At 39.1% G+C, this 19,026-nt stretch overlaps 1 protein-coding gene across 1 annotated transcript in view; it reads right to left on the bottom strand.

The window, feature by feature from the left end:
* Window positions 1-5,208: 5,208 nt before the first annotated feature.
* The window catches only part of stxbp5l (syntaxin binding protein 5L), a gene marked incomplete at its 5' end in the record, with an annotated part of 144,983 nt that continues 131,165 nt past the window's right edge, over window positions 5,209-19,026 (bottom strand). The window contains 6 exons of the mRNA XM_081369643.1: window positions 5,209-5,346; window positions 5,448-5,668; window positions 8,016-8,127; window positions 9,282-9,447; window positions 10,925-11,288; window positions 12,157-12,396. Of these exons, the coding sequence (XP_081225769.1) occupies window positions 5,305-5,346; window positions 5,448-5,668; window positions 8,016-8,127; window positions 9,282-9,447; window positions 10,925-11,288; window positions 12,157-12,396 (1,145 nt within the window). The 3' untranslated portion in view covers window positions 5,209-5,304. The remainder of the gene's footprint in view (window positions 5,347-5,447; window positions 5,669-8,015; window positions 8,128-9,281; window positions 9,448-10,924; window positions 11,289-12,156; window positions 12,397-19,026) is intronic.

Raw genomic sequence — 19,026 nt, 5'->3', positions numbered from 1 at the left:
GATTTGTTAATGCTAATGTCCCCTCACAATGACAGTAAACTAATTATTAGTCACGTTACATAGGCCTATTATTTCAGTTCAAAATGGCGAGATTCGACAAAAGTATATTCATTTGTCTGATTAATTTTGTCATTCGTTTTACATTTATGACCTAAAAAAGCTGTCAAATATGAAATGTTTAGTTTAGCTACTTACATCTTATCTCGCACTTGGCCGTAAACTGAAGCGTCAAGTCGCTCTGCTCAAATTCGCGCTCTGCAGCTTCTTGTGAACATAAAGCCCGCCTACTTTGATTTGATTGGTCATCTCAAATATTCTGACATTGACAGACCAATGAGACTCAAATTAACACACACACACACACACACACACACACACACCCTTTCTGACGTGCGCTCTCTGGCTCTGCTCTGCGCCGCTGCGGATTGAAGATGAAGAACGCGCTGAATCTGATTAAATAACAAAACTGAAGCGAACACTATTTCAGATAGCCCGTCGGGCAGGCTGGTTATGCATTTTGGTAGCCCGACTGGAAAACACAATAGTCCCGGGACGTCGGGCAGGCGATTTTGCGAGCCCTGTAAATATTTAAAGGCATTACAGTTTTTTTTTCAAATTGCTTACACACAATTTCTTAAACTATATGGCTCCCTTTCTTGAAACTACACACAAAACCACAGCGCACACACACAACATGGAAAGCATCAGACATGTGCTGCAAAAGCAAACACTTCATTCAAAACTATTTTTAACTCTTCCAAAAATTGTTTTTGCGTAGTTACTCCACACACAAACATCAAATGATTAGCCACATACACACCAAACTACACACAGATGTGAAAGATGTAAAACACTACTATCTTGTGCCTTTTGCGTGTGCCAGTGTGCGGTGGAGTTACAGCAGTTTGTCACACGTACACGTATGAGCACAAATACACTGTATAAACAGTACTGATGAACTTTACACAGTTATGGAGCTGAACTGAATCAATACTCAACTGACTTGAGCTGAATAATGACACTATTGGCTTGTTAGAACTGTTTTACAGCAGGATTAGAATTTGTTACTATGTGAAGTTGCTGCAAAACATACTGTATCTTGTATGGAGATTTTATATATATATATATATATATATATATATATATATATATATATATATATATATATATATATATATATATATATATATATATATATATATAGTGAAATGTCACCATAGGCTGCCATTCAAATTCAGATTTCTTACTAGTTGAAATTCCAATTTCACATATCAGAAATACAATTCTTACTAGTACATTTTTTATTTTCGATATCAAGAATTCAGTGGTCACTAGTTGAAAGGTCCATTCTTGATATCAACAATTGAATTGCTACTAGTAACAATGTTAATTTTTTATATCAATAATTAGATTTTCATAATTCGAGACTTTGGTGTCCGTGCCGGAGACGGTGGTGTCTTTGCCAGAGACGGTGGTGTCCGTGCCAGAGACGGTGGAGTCCGTTCCAGAGACTTTGGTGTCCGTGCCGGAGACGGTGGTGTCCGTGCCAGAGACTGTGGTGTCCATTCTGGAGACTTTGGTGTCCGTTCCGGACACTTTGGTGTCCGTGCCGGAGACGGTGGTGTCCATGCCAGAGACGGTGGTGTCCGTTCCAGAGACTTTGGTGTCCGTGCCGGAGACGGTGGTGTCCGTGCCAGAGACTGTGGTGTCCATTCTGGAGACTTTGGTGTCCGTTCCGGACACTTTGGTGTCCGTGCCGGAGACGGTGGTGTCCATGCCAGAGACGGTGGTGTCCGTTCCAGAGACTTTGGTGTCCGTGCCGGAGACGGTGGTGTCCGTGCCAGAGACGGTGGTGTCCATTCCAGAGACGTTGGTGTCCGTTCTGGAGACTTTGGTGTCCGTTCCGGAGACTTTGGTGTCCGTGCCGGAGACGTTGGTGTCCGTTTCGGAAACTTTGGTGTCCATGCCGGAGACATTGGTGTCCGTTCCGGAGACATTGGTGTCCGTTCCGGAAACTTTGGTGTCCATGCCGGAGACATTGGTGTCCGTTCCGGAGACTTTAGTGCCTGTGCCGGAGATGGTGGTGTCCTTTCCGGAGACATTGGTGTCCGTGCCAGAGACGGTGGGTGGTGTCCTTGCCGGAGATGTTGGTGTCCGTGCCGGAGACGGTGGTGTCCGTGCCGGAGACGGTGGTGTCCGTGCCGGAGACGGTGGTGTCCGTGCCGGAGACGGTGGTGTCACCAACGTGAGGTGACAGAAGGGGCTACGCGAACAAAATGCTGAGTTTTGCATTCATTTAATTGTACCCCACCTTAAAATAACATTAAAACTGAGCATGTGTTTCTAGCAGGTAAAATGCTGTAAATACATGACATCATGACAATCATTCAATTAATGTGGCATTTAAATGGCAGTGTTTCACAAAAGAGCTGTTAGTTTTGAAAGATGTGTGTAATGTAGAGAACTGTGTTTAGAGTTTTGCAAAAAGTTTGTTTTACAATAGCAGACTGAGTGTAAAGCACGTAATGTGCTTTTAGTTTTGCAGACTAAAAAATGATGTACATGAGTGAATGGTTTCACTGAGTGAGCCTCAAGTTCCACTTTTAGTGTCTAAGAAATTTAAAAAAACTGTAAGATAGATAGACAGACACATTTTTACATGCCTATATTTATCTATTGATATATATATCTCAATATCAATAGTATGTATTTTGCATATTCAAAATATGCAGTCTTCTGTGAGCATAGAATACACATTTAGTTATTTTATGTAGACCCATTCTCGGTACTGTAGGCTTGATCTTAGTTGACAACTTACTAGCCCATAATATAACAGAAACAAACCAGTCTTATGATGTTGTGTACATCAATAAATGTTTATTTCATTTTGATTTGCATCAACATTATTTCCATTTTATTTTCAATAACCTCTATAACACTACTAGAATATCGATAAGAACGAAAGGTGGCATTATCCATTTAAACAAGACCGACGTTGCTGCCTTCTCTGAAGGTATCAGAGGACCAGGTGTTGGGGTGGAGGAAACTACATTTAGACCTACAGAACTTCAGTCAGAATATCAGACACGGTACCATCTTTAAACAGGTACGACATTCACAGAGGAATATCCAAATCACATAATTTAGTTCAATGACCATGTCGCTCTCCTCTAGGTTGAACTGTACATTTTCATATAAAAACTGAGAACATACAAACAAAACACCCTGTCAGTGAGAGTCAGTTTTAACTTATTTCGACACTGAAGAGGAATCATTGGAGAATCAGTTGAAACAAATATAATGGTGAACATGAAATAAAACCAACAGGTTTCTTCAGCAGAGACCATCTTCACATGATTTTGGCATCGTAAGAGTCTTGAGTGTCTTCTTGAGTCCAAATCTCCACACATGCAATGTCTTCCTTCTTTAATTGTGAGCTATTATTTGAACGTAAAAGTAGTATAAAGAAAAAGGTAATATTGCGTAAGAGCCCAAGTTTGTCTAACGGTTGACGATGTGTATTCTCATGAGCCTTGAGTTTGTATTTCAATGCACGACATTTACGTTACTGACTAGCAGCTTGTATATACAAAGCCAAATGGGCAGAGGCATGGACTATGGAAGATATGCTGAGATTGTTACAGTAAAGCACTAGAAGGTCAGAGGTCATCAGAGAACAATCATAGAAACACAACATGAGTCTCAAATACGATTTCTGGAAGATTTTGCTTACATGTAACACTATAATTCACGCGCGAACCGCGGGGCGACTCACTCGGTTTGATCTTTCCAGACACATATTCAAAAAACATAGTAGCGCCCACTGATCAGTCTAAACACCATTTCAACAGTCGAGTGACAACCAGAAGACACAAGCTAACAATCGTCTGACACTACAGTAGTAAGGTAGAAAACATCGTTTTGACGTCATATTGAATGGGGAAAAAAGAAGAAAATGAACAAAAGTTGTCCCTTGTACTGGAATGTGAAGTAAATCTCTCCACGATGCATTCAAACTTTGGCAGAGAAAACAGGTCATTCACTCGTTGTCCTCAGCGAGGTAAAAAACAATGCGCAATCTTTGTTACACGTGCCCCGAGGCAACCAAAAAGACTAGAAACTAAATAACAGGCCAGCTGAAATTGGTCTTTTAAAGTAAAACGAACATCATGACGAATTAGAAAACAAATCAAACCGTATTTATACTTTCACAGACACGCATGAAGAGCCAACCCTTCTGTCTGAGTTTGGCTGGCTTGTCTTATCTACATGTAAGAGCCCAGAATATCAACCACAGACAAATTAATTCATCGCTAGTTTACAGTTAAAGATACTTCACCCATCTAGAATATGGCACGTTAAGTATTACATATGAGAAACACGCTCGAAAAGGACCTCACAGACACACACTCGTCACGTGGCGCCAAATACATTTTACTACTCGCACTTCTAAAACCATGTCACGTCATACGTCTCTAGGAGAAGGGTGAAGTACCTTTTGGAGACGGATTAAAAAGTTGGAAGTGGTGCTTTTTGCGAGCTAGCAGCAAAGAAAACGGAAAAAGTTTGCGTTTGTGACTGAACGTCGTGGTTGTGGCCAACTGAGTCGAGTACGAGCAGTACGAGAGTGGATAAATTGGTGTCGTATATGACAAGACAGTGGTAAATATTCTGAAAATATACATCGCTGAAAGAAACAGTATGGCGTTACCAAAAAAACAAAATATTTTGGCCTCATAGCAATGCAGGTATACATTTCTTGTTTATATATATTTGTTTGCTATTTCAAAAAATATAAATTTTTTTGTCATAGTTTATATTATTGGCTTAGGTTATTAAATAAAAGTTTGTTTATCTTTTATTTCCCTTTTGTTTTTTAAAGTAACATGCTGCTTTTTAATATGGCAGTTTTACGTTTTTATAGGTCATCCATTTTGTTTCATGCACTCTTGTTGATTTCGTAACTTTACGAGTATCTACACGGCGTGAGCCAATTTGCTTCTTGTGAGTGAGGAGACCCCGATCAAGCCCTGTACATAAATTAAGATGACGTCTGATTTACAACACGGGTATGGAACCCCACTTCCTCATAAACGGTAATGGTACAAGTCCATCGTATTGTAATCTGGCCTTCGCCTTTTTAACCAATCAGAGTAAGACAATCCTGTACACAGACAGAAGAGAAGCTGAACAGCCCTTAAGTCTCTCGGTCCATCCGTCTCGCTCGCTCGCTCTCTCTCTTTTAAAGAGTGAAAGTCCAAGTACCAGAGTAGTACACAAGAGTGCGCCCTCCTCGAGGACCCTCTAAAACTGATACCACTTCTTGTCTTTGCATTTCAGCATCATCTGTGGAGGGAAAAAAGGGAAAACAAAGAGTTTGAATAAGCACATGAGGATTTATTTGTACTTATATTTTTGTTTTCTCATTCTCTCGCTCTCCAACATACCTCGTGAGCGTGTTTAGAGAAGGTTTCGGCGCTGGTCATCATCAGAGCCGTCCTCTCCTCCAGCTCCCCCAGCCTCTGTCCTCTCTCGTCCAGGGCGATACGGGCTCGGGCCAGTTCCCCCACCACCCCGCCCGCTGCTGCCTTCATGCCCTCCATTCCACCCTGTCCTGGGATGTGCTGTGCCAGGCTGCGGGACCCCTTACCCGCCGATGCCTCGCCAACTACAGAACAAATGGGACGAAGGGAAAAAATGCAAGGTTGTTATTGTTAACTAAAACTACACTCTTTAAAATAAAGGTTCTTTATTGGCATTGACAGTTCCATGAAGAATTTATAAAATACATGGAACCTTTCCATTACACAAAAGGTTATTTATAGTGAAAAAAGGTTCTTTGGATTATCAAAATGTTCTTCACACCATGAAAAAATCGTGTTCTTTACAGGGGGGGTGAAATGCTATTTCATGCATACTGAGTTTTTTACACTGGTAAAGAGTTGGATTCCCATGCTAAACATGGACAAAGTTTCAAAAACTAAGTTGTACGTTTGAAGGAGTATTTTTGTTCCAAAAATACTCCTTCCGGTTTGTCACAAGTTTCGGAAAGTTTTTTTCGAGTATGGCTCTGTCTTACGTAAGATAGAGCGGAATTTCCTTATATGGGTCCTAAGGGCACTTCTCCGGTAAGATCGCGGGCGCGCGCGCACTCGTAGACCAGAGCAAGAGAGTGAAAGCAGTTCGCCATCAAAGCGCCCTGCCCGGCTTTTGGGAAGTCAATGTCACCAAAGAAGTGTGTTTTTGGTTGCCAGGGCAAGACAACCCTGCACAGATTCCCAAAGAACCCAGCGTTAAGAAACCCGTGGATGGAGTTTGTTTTCCTGAGCATAAACGGAGTTGTGTAAGACTGTTGTTCCCTGCATTTCGACGATGATTGTTTTATAAACAAAGCCCAGATCGACGGATTTGCAGATCGTCTAATGCTTAAGGATCGAGCAGTCACAATGATAAAGGTTCGCGGTCGTGCGTTGGAACCGGACGGTGAGTAAAACTGTTGAACAAATGTCTCTGTGTGTTGTCACTAGCTCGGCGCGTTAGCACAGCTTTAGCTCCGCTCACACGGCCCGCCTCCAGCCACTCGTTTTTTTCCGGAAAGACTCGGTACAGCCTATCTTTCTTTCAAAAATATAATAAAACAAAAGACTTTTTGGATGTGAAGGATGCAATATTAGGTACTCAAGATTAACAGGAGATTGAGTGAAAATGAGCATTTCACCCAATCTCCTGTTAATCTTGAGTACCTATAGAGTAATATTGCATCCTTCATATCTCCAAAAAGTCTTTTGTTTTATTATATTTTTAATTGAAAGATAGGCTGTACCGAGTCTTTCCGGAAAAAAACGAGCGGCTGGGGGTGGGCCGTGTGGGCGAAGCTTAGCTGTGCTTACCCGCCTAGCTAACAACACACAAAGACATTTGTTCAACAGTTTTACTCACCGTTCCAACGCACGGCCGCGAACCTTTATCATTGTGACTGCTCGATCCTTAAGCATTAGACGATCTGCAAATCCGTCGATCTGGGCTTTGTTTATAAAACAATCATCGTCGAAATGCAGGGAACAACAGTCTTACACAACTCTGTTTATGCTCAGGAAAACAAACTCCATCCACGGGTTCCTTAACGCTGGGTTCTTTGGGAATCTGTGCAGGGTTGTCTTGCCCTGGCAACCAAAAACACACTTCTTTGGTGACATTGGCTTCCCAAAAGCCGGGCAGGGCGCTTTGATGGCGAACTACTTTCACTCTCTTGCTCTGGTCTACGAGTGCGCGCGCGCCCGCGATCTTACCGGAGAAGTGCCCTTAGGACCCATATAAGGAAATTCCGCTCTATCTTACGTAAGACAGAGCCATACTCGAAAAAAACTTTCCGAAACTTGTGACAAACCGGAAGGAGTATTTTTGGAACAAAAATACTCCTTCAAACGTACAACTTAGTTTTTGAAACTTTGTCCATGTTTAGCATGGGAATCCAACTCTTTAACAGTGTAAAAAACTCAGTATGCATGAAATAGCATTTCACCCCCCCTTTAAGGAACTGTTCACTGAAAAGTTCTTTGGGGAACTAAACAAATGGTTCTTCTATGGTATTCTTCTATCCTTTTTGAAACCTTTATTTTCAAAAGGGTATAATTTTATATTTTTTTTTAAATGAAGCGATATAGAAATTTATTTTACTTTTTTTAAGCAAAATTACAAAAAAATTAAATAAAACTGAACATATAAAAATAAAAAGCTAATTCAAAATATTAATAAAACTATAATAGTATATAAATAATAGTAAAATAACACTAAAACAAGGGGTAGTGGGAAGAGAGTAACAGAGATGTCTGATTTACAGACTTTTTAGAAGAGTTTTCAGATTAAAACGGTTCACATTGTCAATCTCATGGTCTCAAGTGGGCAGTTCTGAGCTCAAGTGTGAACCAGACTTTGGATCCGTGGGTCTGGATCTGTGAGAATTTGATTGCTCACACACACACACACACACAGAAATGATAAATAACTCCACTTACACAGCTCCTCTCGGTCGAAGGTTTGGGCGTTGCCGCTAAAAAAGCCCTTGAGAAAGCCACGGTTCTGTGCCTCAGGGGTCTCGATGGGTGTAAAGAGCTCCCCTAACATCTCCTGCAATTAATCAAGAATAGTAAATCAAAGTGTTGAATAAAGAAAAATCATATCAAATACAGCAACAAAAGCAATGGCAGCACAGTCAGTTAAAAAACCCACCAGCAGATGTCAGTACAGTTACACATTTCACTATTTAAAATGGAAAGTTTTGACAAGAAAAACCTCTCTCTCTTTCTCTTGTGTGTTTGACATTGACAGTTATAAAGAAACATAGTATGTGAAACATGTTTTATGCAATAATAAACAATTTTAAACAGTAGAATGCACTTTTTTTTAATTTTTAACTAAATTTGGGCTAAATTTGAAATGCAATTCCATTGCATTGTGGGATACATACACTAATGTTCACAAAATTTAGGGTCAGTTCAGTTTATTATTATTATTATTTAAAGAAATAAATAAATGAATATTTATTCAGCAAGGATGCATTTAATTGATCAAAAGTGACCGTAAAAAAACATTTCCGTTACAAAAGATGTATATTTCAAATGAATGCTGTTCTTTTGAACTTTCTATTCATCAATTCTATTCTATTCATCTTTTCTATTCTAATCTAAAATGAACAGTTTTCATCATGAATAGGCCTAATTATAAGAAATGTTTCTTGAGCACCAAATCAGCATATTAGAATGTTTTCTGAAGGATCATGTGACACTGAAAATTGCACCGAAGGAATGCATTACATTTAAAACTAAATATTAAAACAGTAAACCATTATTTTAAATGTGTACAATATTTCACAATATTACAGTTTGTACTTTATGGTGAGCATAAGAGACTTCTTTCAAAAACATACAAATCCTACAGACCCCAAACTTTTTAACAGTAGTGTATATTGCAGTTTCGAACATTCTATGCATACAGAAAATGTGCACATTGTACATACTGCAGAAATAGAAAGAATAGTATGGCATTATGCTATTTCCATCCTAACTAGACAGAGAGGGAACGACAGAGGGAGAGAAAGGACAGAATGACAACCTGTGTGGCAGAAATTACAGCCGAGATGCAGCAGGGCTCAGCTCAGCAGAGCTCAAAGCATCCATGACAAGCATGACATTTCACTTCAATAGCCACCGTCAGTATGCACGCACACACACACACACACACACACACACACACACACACACACACACACAAGGCACAGCCACCTGTAGGTTGTCACACATCTCCTGGCTGTAAGTGATTCTCTGTATCTCTGTGGGGGAGCACAGATACAGCGCCTGCCCTCCGTTGGTGAAGCAGAATGTTCTGGCAATGCGCATGTCCGTTAGCGGCAGGTAGTTGACGTCTAGCAGAGGTCGTAAACTAGGAAGGCTGCAAAACATACACACATATAAGATAACAAACTTGGAAACTGCATTCCAATATCCTTTGTATCGGAAATGACAGTGAAAACTCGAATTTATAGTGAAGAATGAAGAAATTCATGCCTAAAATATCACATTGCACTGAAGGCAGGATTTAATATGAAGCCACCAAAAGCACAACGCAGCTGTTCTGTCTTGAGGTTTGAAGTTTATTGAAGGATTGAGCTGGTTTTCTGTAAACTGGATTAAACTGAAAATCAATACCAAAAGGTTTTGAGCCGGAATGTTGCAGGCTAAATATGAATTAAGCTCTATCGACGGAAACTGTCAAATTCTGTGGATTAACACAGACATTTTTACTCAACCCTCAGTTTGTGAAAAGAAGAAAACGTTCTGTTTGCAATAATGCACTTACAATAGAAAGGCGTTCCGTAGGGTTTAAAAGCTCATATTTCTAGCTAATGCACTTATCTTAATTATTCTGTACAGAAATGAGTGGATGAACAAAAACAGTTTGCATTATCACTGTAATCTCTATGGTTAGATTTTAGATGTAAACTGACCATACAGGATTTACATGGTCATAAAAGGGGTGGAAAAATTGACTATTTTAATTTTAAAATGACCCCTACTGCCCATGCCATGGATACAGTCAATAGAGCTTCCATTCAGTTTTAATAATTATATTAATAGTAATAATAATTATGTCAATTACAATAGGCCTTTACACTTGTCCCTCAGTTTGTAAAAACAATAATACAATAATGGATATAATACAACCAACAATAATAATAATTTATTTTCTATATTTTTAAATTAATTCTATTTTATTTTAATTTCCCCATAAGCAATAGAGGTTAAAGGGTTAGTTCACCCAAAAATGAAAATTCTGTCAGTAATTACTCATGTTGTTCCAACCCCGTAAGACTTTCGTTCATCTTCAGAACACAAATTAAGATATTTTTGATGAAATCTGAGAGCTGGATCACTCCTCCTGCACAAAAAGTATTCTCGTCGCTTTATAAACTTAAGATTGAGCCACTGGAGTCACTTGGACTATATTAACAACGTCTTTAATACATTTTCTGGGCCAGCAAGTTATAGTGTTTATAAGCCTGTGGAGGAGTGATCCAGCTCTCAGATTTCATCAAAAATATCTTAATTTGTGTTCTGAAGATGAACGAAAGTCTTACGGGGTTGGAACATCATGAGGGTGAGTAATTACTGACAGAATTTTCATTTTTGGGTGAACTAACCCTTTAATATCAATTCAATTTGAAAGATTATGTCAATTACCATGGACATACATGTTTAATCATTTCTGTTTTAGTGTCAATATTTGATCACCAATTAAGATATTAGAAATTTAAAATTGTAGCACTTTGCTTGAGGGACTAGATCCAGCAACCTTCTGGTTACCAGCCCTGAGCTCTACCAGCTACACCACAATTTCCAAATTTGAGACAAAAAAAGTGAAAGCAAACCTCAAAGTCATGATGTGTCCGTTGGCACAGAAGCAGGCCAGACAAACGCTGTTACAAGCCGACACCACGTCGGCCCGCAGCACGAAGGATGACTCTGTGATGTTGTGTACATATAAACAGGCCTGGGTGGGCATCAGGAAGACCTTTGCCTGCCTCTCCGAACACACCACGGCTAAGTGACAGTCTCCACTGGCCTCTTGAGAAGACGAGGGCGAGAAGTTGACCAGTTTCCGCTTGCGGGGTCGATCTGGGTCACCTGGGGCTTGTTGGTCCCGCCACACCTCGTAGGGACTGTGGATAAGAGCGCCCCCACAATCAAGGAAACTAAACCGCAGAATGGAGCCTTTCAGCATTAACACTGTGCCTGAGAGGGAAGAGAACAAAAACGTGATAATATAGTGCATTAATGCCCGGCCACTTTTTCACTGGTGTTGGTTCCGAAAATATTTTTTCCATTCATTTTTTCCATAGGGATTTAAAAAGTCGTTGTTCAAGTCATCATGAAATCGAAATTGACCCTATCTACTTTGTAAGCGCACATTACTAGTCTTGTGGTGAAGTTAATAAACAGACAAAATTAGTTTTTAATGGTAATCTTTAATCAAAATCTGTAATCTATGATCTTCCGCTCTAGAATGGTGTTCCTTCTCTAATAATGTTTGATGGCTTGGGTTTCACTTATACTCGCAACAAATAAGTCGGTTGCAACTTCCGGTTCATGGGGACTTTAAATGTTCATGGGGACTTTATGAGGTGAATCACAACATTTAAAATTTTGCATTTATTCAAGGCAAAAAAGTATTTGAAAATTTGTGATATTTAAGTACTTTGAGATCATAAGGAGACCGAATTGAATATGTCATTTGTGGTGCTTCATGGGAGTGGACATTCCCTGCAGAGTTCTTTTGGCACGATTTGCTCACGACAACCCTGTGATTGGTGGAATTTTCTGCACAGCATCAGGCAGTTTTTCACCAGAAATTCGATTAAACACGATTATTTTAAAAACAAGTAATGCAAACAGATGGCTTCAACAAAAACGTACCAGCGAATAACAACCTCGGAGCTAACAACAGGTCATTCTTTAAAGGTTTATAAGTTATCAAAAATCAAATTCCCTAAGGAGAAAATGAATGAAGTCTTTACTTCCGGAACCTGGCTGTTGAAAACTGTTTAGGAATGTTGCATTCAGAGGCATTCAAGAATCAGAGAAGGAAGAAATCAAGAGATACCAGTGGGGGCCACAGTAACGGGGTCTTCCTGACGTTCCTGCTCATCCATAGGGATGGACATTGGGATGATAAGCACCAGGCCCAGACTTGTGCCCACCCACAGGCATGGTGTGGGCAGGGAGTCTGATTTACGCCCGTACGACTCCATAAACTGCAGGGTGGTTACGGCCTCTTTAGTCTCCCTGTCTATGCTGGAAACGCTAGAGCTCCGGGAACGGCTGAACGAGTTTTCTCGACTCTCTGAGAAAGGATGGAGAAGGGGAGAGAGAAAGAGAGGGTAGGAGAGAAGATAAATGTCAGGATAGAAGACAGACAGATGGATGAGTGGAAAATTTATAAAGAATAGTAGAGAGTGAAAAGATAAAAGAAAAAGGGAAAAGATAGGAGAGAATCCTTATGCTGTGAAAGTGGAGTCACTCCACATGTGCGTTCACAATTACATTTAATCCAGATCAACCAAAAATTTAGTTATAAAGTGATACAGATGCACAGTTGCAAACACAACATTTTCTTGTTTTTAAGATTTGTTATTGAAAAAGTAAAACAATAAATAATGTACACACAGGACAGTGTGGCACATACATTATTGAGTGAACACATCTTAAAATTCTCATTTTCACATAATCAGGCACGTCACAGATTTAATTTATATACACAGATAACACAGAACACGCTCACAATTTAAAACCCATTCAACATCTTTACCATCTATTTGACCTTGAATTACTTCCAAGTTCTTATCCACTGTATATTCATATTGCCAGGCCCACACATAAAAGTGTTTCTGCTTGATTTACACTTCACTTAAGTATTTAAACTCATTATCTTAAACTGAAAAATGTCATGGAAAAAACCCAGGCAAAAAAGATTTGTATTGCAATACAATGTATATCAGGGTAATATACGACTGAGTGTTTTAATATCATATATTGTCGTTAATGTCATATCTTATGTGATATTCACTATCTTGACTTGATGTATTATGTCATGCATTGCAATAAAACAGAAAATCTTATATTAGAATTTCTGTGATGTGTGTTAAATTGAGAATCTTGTTTATCCTATGGAAAAAAATGTATTGTGTTTACATAACATAAAAGCAAAACCATAAAATGCTGACAGACATTTGTCAATGTCAGAACATGGGTTTTTGTGTGTAGTGATGGAAGGCTCATTTGTGAACATGTTTGTAAGCTATAACATTTATCGTATATCACAATGGCCTCTAAAACACAATATTACTCCATTTCTAAACTTCTGCTCCAGGGACATTCTTAGGGAATGGTGTTGTTTATTTGCTACATGTGTCCCTGTGACTTACAACTATATGAGTAAATTAACATGGTACTTGAACATGTTATTGAATATTATTTAAAAGATTAATTTCTTGGATGGAAAATAAATAAATGAATAATGTTTACCACTGGACTATAATTTTCTTTATACAGGACATTCCTCTTTGTTATGTTACATATACACTTATATTAGCCTCAACAGTTCAACTCTTGTGATAAGAATAATTTGCTATTTAGATATTTGCTAGTTAAGACCATTATTTAAGATCTTTGCATTTAAACTAACCATATTCAGCATTAAACATTTTGAATGGTTGGCAAAACATGCTTAAGGTTAGTAATAGTAAATGGATTAATAGAATAAGGTTTGAATGAATACATAAATGAACAAACAAACAAACAAACTTGCACTGTTTCTTGAGAATGTCCCTTCTGTGTTATGGGGAAGGTCCACTTTCTCCCTTTTGTCTAACACATGCCAATGAAGCATCATGGTCATGATAGCACACCTTAATATGTTCCGCGTACACTAACTTATCCCTCCCTTTGAATTCTTTCCATCACAGAAAGTAATTTAAGAATGACCTCACAACATTCACCTCTACATTGATGACAACATTAATGATTGATAATACTGACACGTCTGCAGAATCATAAGACCTCCTTAGACATTGACATACAGAAACAGTTTCCCTGAAACAGGTTAAACCTCGCCTTGGACTGAACAGCACGGTTAACTGTTTGTCACACACAGTCCAGGACTAGATTTAATCCGTGTCTTGGAGATGTCACAGTGCGTGGGATGGACAGACAACTTCAAGCTGACAACACAGCAGTGTGAAACACAAAGCAGACATCATTATAATGTTCAGCTGCTAGAAGCTACGGTGCAAATCCAAACCTGAAGATGAAGAACTAGGTGAGCATCATTGAACGTGACGAAAGAGGGGTTCTGACCAAGCGACTATGTGCCACAGGACGGGACGAAGTAAGACAGGACGCTACAGGGTGAGAGGTCCTTGTGACCCTCTTTAAGCCCCTCCTTACCTCTCTCGCTCCAGGAGTAGGCGGTGATGTGATGCTCATCGTGAGAGTACATACTGACTCCGTGTAACTGCTGCAGCATGGCTCGTCGAGACGAATAACCTATCCATCGAACGCACATACGCACAACACCCCAACGGTCACAATCACAAACACGTAAATACAACCATACACGACCACCACATACAAAGTGACATACACACATACATACATATGTCAAGACGTATACCAAAACACAAAGACACGACCAGAACATTACAGCGTACAGAGAGTGACAGAGAAGGAGAGAAAGAGGAAGAGAAAACCGATAAACCAATATGCAAGAAAGAAAGAAAGAAAGAAAGAAAGAAAGAAAGAAAGAAAGAAAGAAAGAAAGAAAGAAAGAAAGAAAGAAAGAAAGAAAGAAAGAAAGAAAGAAAGAAAGAAAGAAAGAAAGAAAGAAAGAAAGAAAGAAAGAAAGAAAGACCTGACAGTTCGATTTTTTTCCCCGAATGCCTGCCCACAACACTTCAATAAAGTAGATTCAATAGAAAACAACCTGAAAAAGCATCAGCAGAATGAAATCCATTGGCCTTTGGCTGTGAGAGTTGTGTCAAGGTTAGGATGCTTATAGCTGTGTGTGTTTGTGATAAATCATAAAAGGGACCGTTCACTCAAAAACGAAAATTCTGTCATTTACTCACCCTCATGTCAATAGAAACCTGTTTAACTAGCTTCACAATACTAATTTAGTGTATTAGTGATAAAGAAGAACAGATAATTTAGCTGACTTGGGACTTCGAATCTTGATGAAACTAATCTTAATCAAAATGAACTAATCTTAACTCTTAAAGCCATTTATTAATTTGAGCAGAGTTATTAAAAATAATCAAAATGTTACATTTACAATAGCCAAAATTTCCCCAACACGTCTACTTAAGAATGATTAATTTACCACTCAACTGTGTCTTCTTGTCTGAAAATGTTACATTTACAATAGCCAAAATTTCCCCAACACGTCTACTTAAGAATGATTAATTTACCACTCAACTGTGTCTTCTTGTCTGAGTCATTCATTCTTTTGTCATGTGGCAGACAAATAGTCTGGAAGCTCTTTTGACTTTAGCTTTTCGTCTTAAAGCAGGACCTAACATATCAGGGTCACAGTTAAATATGATAGTCACGCTTGTGATCCCGTTTCCTGTTCGTAGCCTATGCGTCTGTCATGTGACATAAGAATGAATGACTCAGACCAGAAGACTCAAGAGGCGAACTAATCATTTCTATTTAGTATACAGGAGACAAAGTCATTATTTCACTTCCTAAGTCACAAACGAAAGGATGGTACGTATGCATGGTCACAAAATGGTGATGAATGAATCACTCTCTGAGACAACTTGATACGCCCAAGTCAAATAAAAGAGTCATTAAAAATTGAAAGGACAGTTCATGTTCCGCTTGTTAAATCTGATATGTCACGTGTTACTGTTTTCGGGTCCAAGCGCTCTATCAGATGGTAAAAGCAAACAACGAACAGTGCTAACTCGCGTTGTGCTGTAATGCAACTGAAAAATCATGATCCTATAACCAAAGACTTTAGATATACAAAGACGGTGCACTTGTATTACTATGAATGGAAGAAAGTGGAATAAGTGCCAATCACCAACTGGTAAAGTCATCATGTCACTGAGCTGTCATGATGCTGAGGTCGCTATAGAAACGGTCACATTGGCTGATCTAGCCTGAAAAATGCATTTTTTTATGATTTGAGACAGTTGATTTATGAGGCAGTTGTTATCTGATTTCATTGGTGATTTCAAAAATGAAATTTAATCGTAAGCTTGGTGAACAGCTTTGGAGAATTTGATGTTTCCCCATTCAAAGAGATAGGAGCTGCACTTGCATGACTGAAACAGCTGTGCGAGAGGCGTTTCAAAGGAGGACTAAAATGAGTAAAATGACTTGTCTTAAAGGGATCTCCATCCTGAAATATCTGATAGGCAGACGGTGATTGCTCTTTTATGAATCGCTAAAATATTGGTAACATAATATATATATAATATATAAAATATGTGCCGTGAGCGATGAGTTTTTAAAAGCTTTGTTTAAAAGTGTGATATAAATGGCTGTTGAGATGGTATTCTTATTTGAAATGAGTAGAAAACAGTATTCAGTAAACAGCATTCCTTACAATCATGACTTAAGCGGATAGCAAATAGATTTGTTGACATTTTTGTGGACATTTCTGGTCACTGTACGCTTTTGCAAAAAGCAGCATGAACATTCTTCAGAATATCTTCTTTCATGTTTTATGGTTTGGAATGACATGAGGGTAATTAATGACAGAATTTCCATTTTTGTGTGAACCATCCCCTTAACACAGACCAAGACTGGACATTGATGTCAAACAGCATTCATTTCACAAACAATATATCTGACCGCAAATTGAACACAAAGCCACAAATCCAATCACACACTCTCGCACAGTGCACAATGGTCACAAACGAAATCACATATACGTTTTGTGGGAAGACATGCAAATTGACCTTTTCTACTGACAGCACCTGTATCTGCGGGGACTGTCAATATAATTAGTCGTATCCATCCTGTTAGCCCGTTAGTGTGAATATTTCATGATAGAGACGGGTGAGAAAAGATCTACTCGCTCGTTCTCTCTCTCTGGGACTTTTGCTGAGGTCATTGACTGTCAATCACTGCAGGGGAGCCAAATGACACACCTGTTTTTAGAAACACCAATACTGCCCTCTTTCTGTGGGACAGGCAAACATTTCTGTAGATTTTTTCCCCCCCTGATGGATACCTCTGTGATTGTCTATTCTGTTCCTCTGTGTTTTTGGCTTGTTTATGTATGCATACATTTTGCAATGTCCTATAGTCAGGGTAGCACCATATTTAATTTCTAAAAGGGAATGTGAACAAGGCTGTGAGGGATAGAAGTACAATGTGTTCAATGGATTGTATTGTTGTTTAAAAACATATTGATTTGAGGACCTAGGACCATTATACAGCACATATCCCTCACTCACTTTATCAGTGTTAAATTAAATTTCAATTTAATAAAATTCCAAACCCTGACTAAGTCTTACTATTGTGTTCATGGATGAATAAATGCTTTTAAACAAATATTTTAATTGAACAAATCAGTTAACTCAACATAAAATGATACACATAGTTCCTTATGATGTAACCTGCAGAAAGTGCCCTTAAAAATCAATCAGTGAATTAATCTTTTTGGTAAATGGGATGTGAGTCAAGGTGTCAATGGGATAACTCAAAACTTCCAACCTCTTATTTATTGTGATAAATTTCTGAAACTGTCCTTATTTTCAAACATTTTGCTTACATCAAGAGTGTGTGTCTTTACACCCTTAATGGCTGTTTATATGTGACTACGTATCCCAGATTCCCGCAGCTCTCTCTTCCTGTAGCGTGTCTCATTAGCACCGACCTGGCTCTCTTCGCTACTAATTGACCTTTAATTATCTCAGCGACCCCACTGCGGCACCGCATGCCTGTTACCGTAGCGATAGGGACACACGCCACGAGTTGAGACCAAAGAAGCAGTAGGTAGTCCTCTAACGGACAATAACACTTCTCCAAGTGGGAAAAAAAAAAAAAAAAGAAACGTGTCTATAACTGGACGGATACAGATTTATTTGAATTTCAAGACATTATTCAATTTAAAAAAAAATCTAGCTGAGACAGTGCTGAAGGTTTCAGGGACGAATATTTCACTCGCAACACTTCAGAATGCCTAGGTGGAAATAAAAAAGAGAGGAAAAAAAGGTGATGGGAAGGCGTTTGACTAGCTTGTGAGCAATCACATTATTTTTTTCTCAAAAATGAAATCAAATACAGATTATTAGGTTATAAAGTCAATAAAAGCACACAGCGCGTCTTTCTGGGAAAGATCCAGACACTATGAAAACCTCATGAACCCTGTGACACTATTTGTAGGCTGCAGTTCGACTTGGGCTGGTTGTCCTGGTTGGCGTCCTTCATGTAAACAGGATTATGGACACAGATGAAGGCACAGGAGGAGACGCTGTCTATCACTGTGATTGGATTAGTGAATGACAGGAAGTCGGTGCCCAGTGAGGATATGATCTAAGTGATGCGTTAGTGCTCACGCTAATATGAACAAGACATCTGCTATAGGGACATATATGACTGACAAGGACAAAGAATTGACATGAGATAAAGACACAGAGAAGTCAAGTTTAGCTCTGTGTAAGCCCATGATAACAGTTAAAGGGATGGTCTACCTAAAAATAAAAAAAATGACATTAGGGAGAGTAAATAATGAGTTTTCATTCTTGGGTGAATTATTTCCTGAAAGGGGTCATATCTCGCGCTCTCACACTCTCACACACTCTCACACACACACACACACACACACACACACACACACACACACACACACACACACACACACACACACACACACACACACACACACACACACACACACACACACACACACACACACACACACACACACACACACACACACACACACACACACACACAC

The sequence above is a fragment of the Scardinius erythrophthalmus genome (assembly GCF_964197995.2).
Source record: "Scardinius erythrophthalmus genome assembly, chromosome: 6".
NCBI lineage: Eukaryota > Metazoa > Chordata > Actinopteri > Cypriniformes > Leuciscidae > Scardinius > Scardinius erythrophthalmus.
This window is presented reverse-complemented; position numbering and strand designations above follow the sequence as displayed.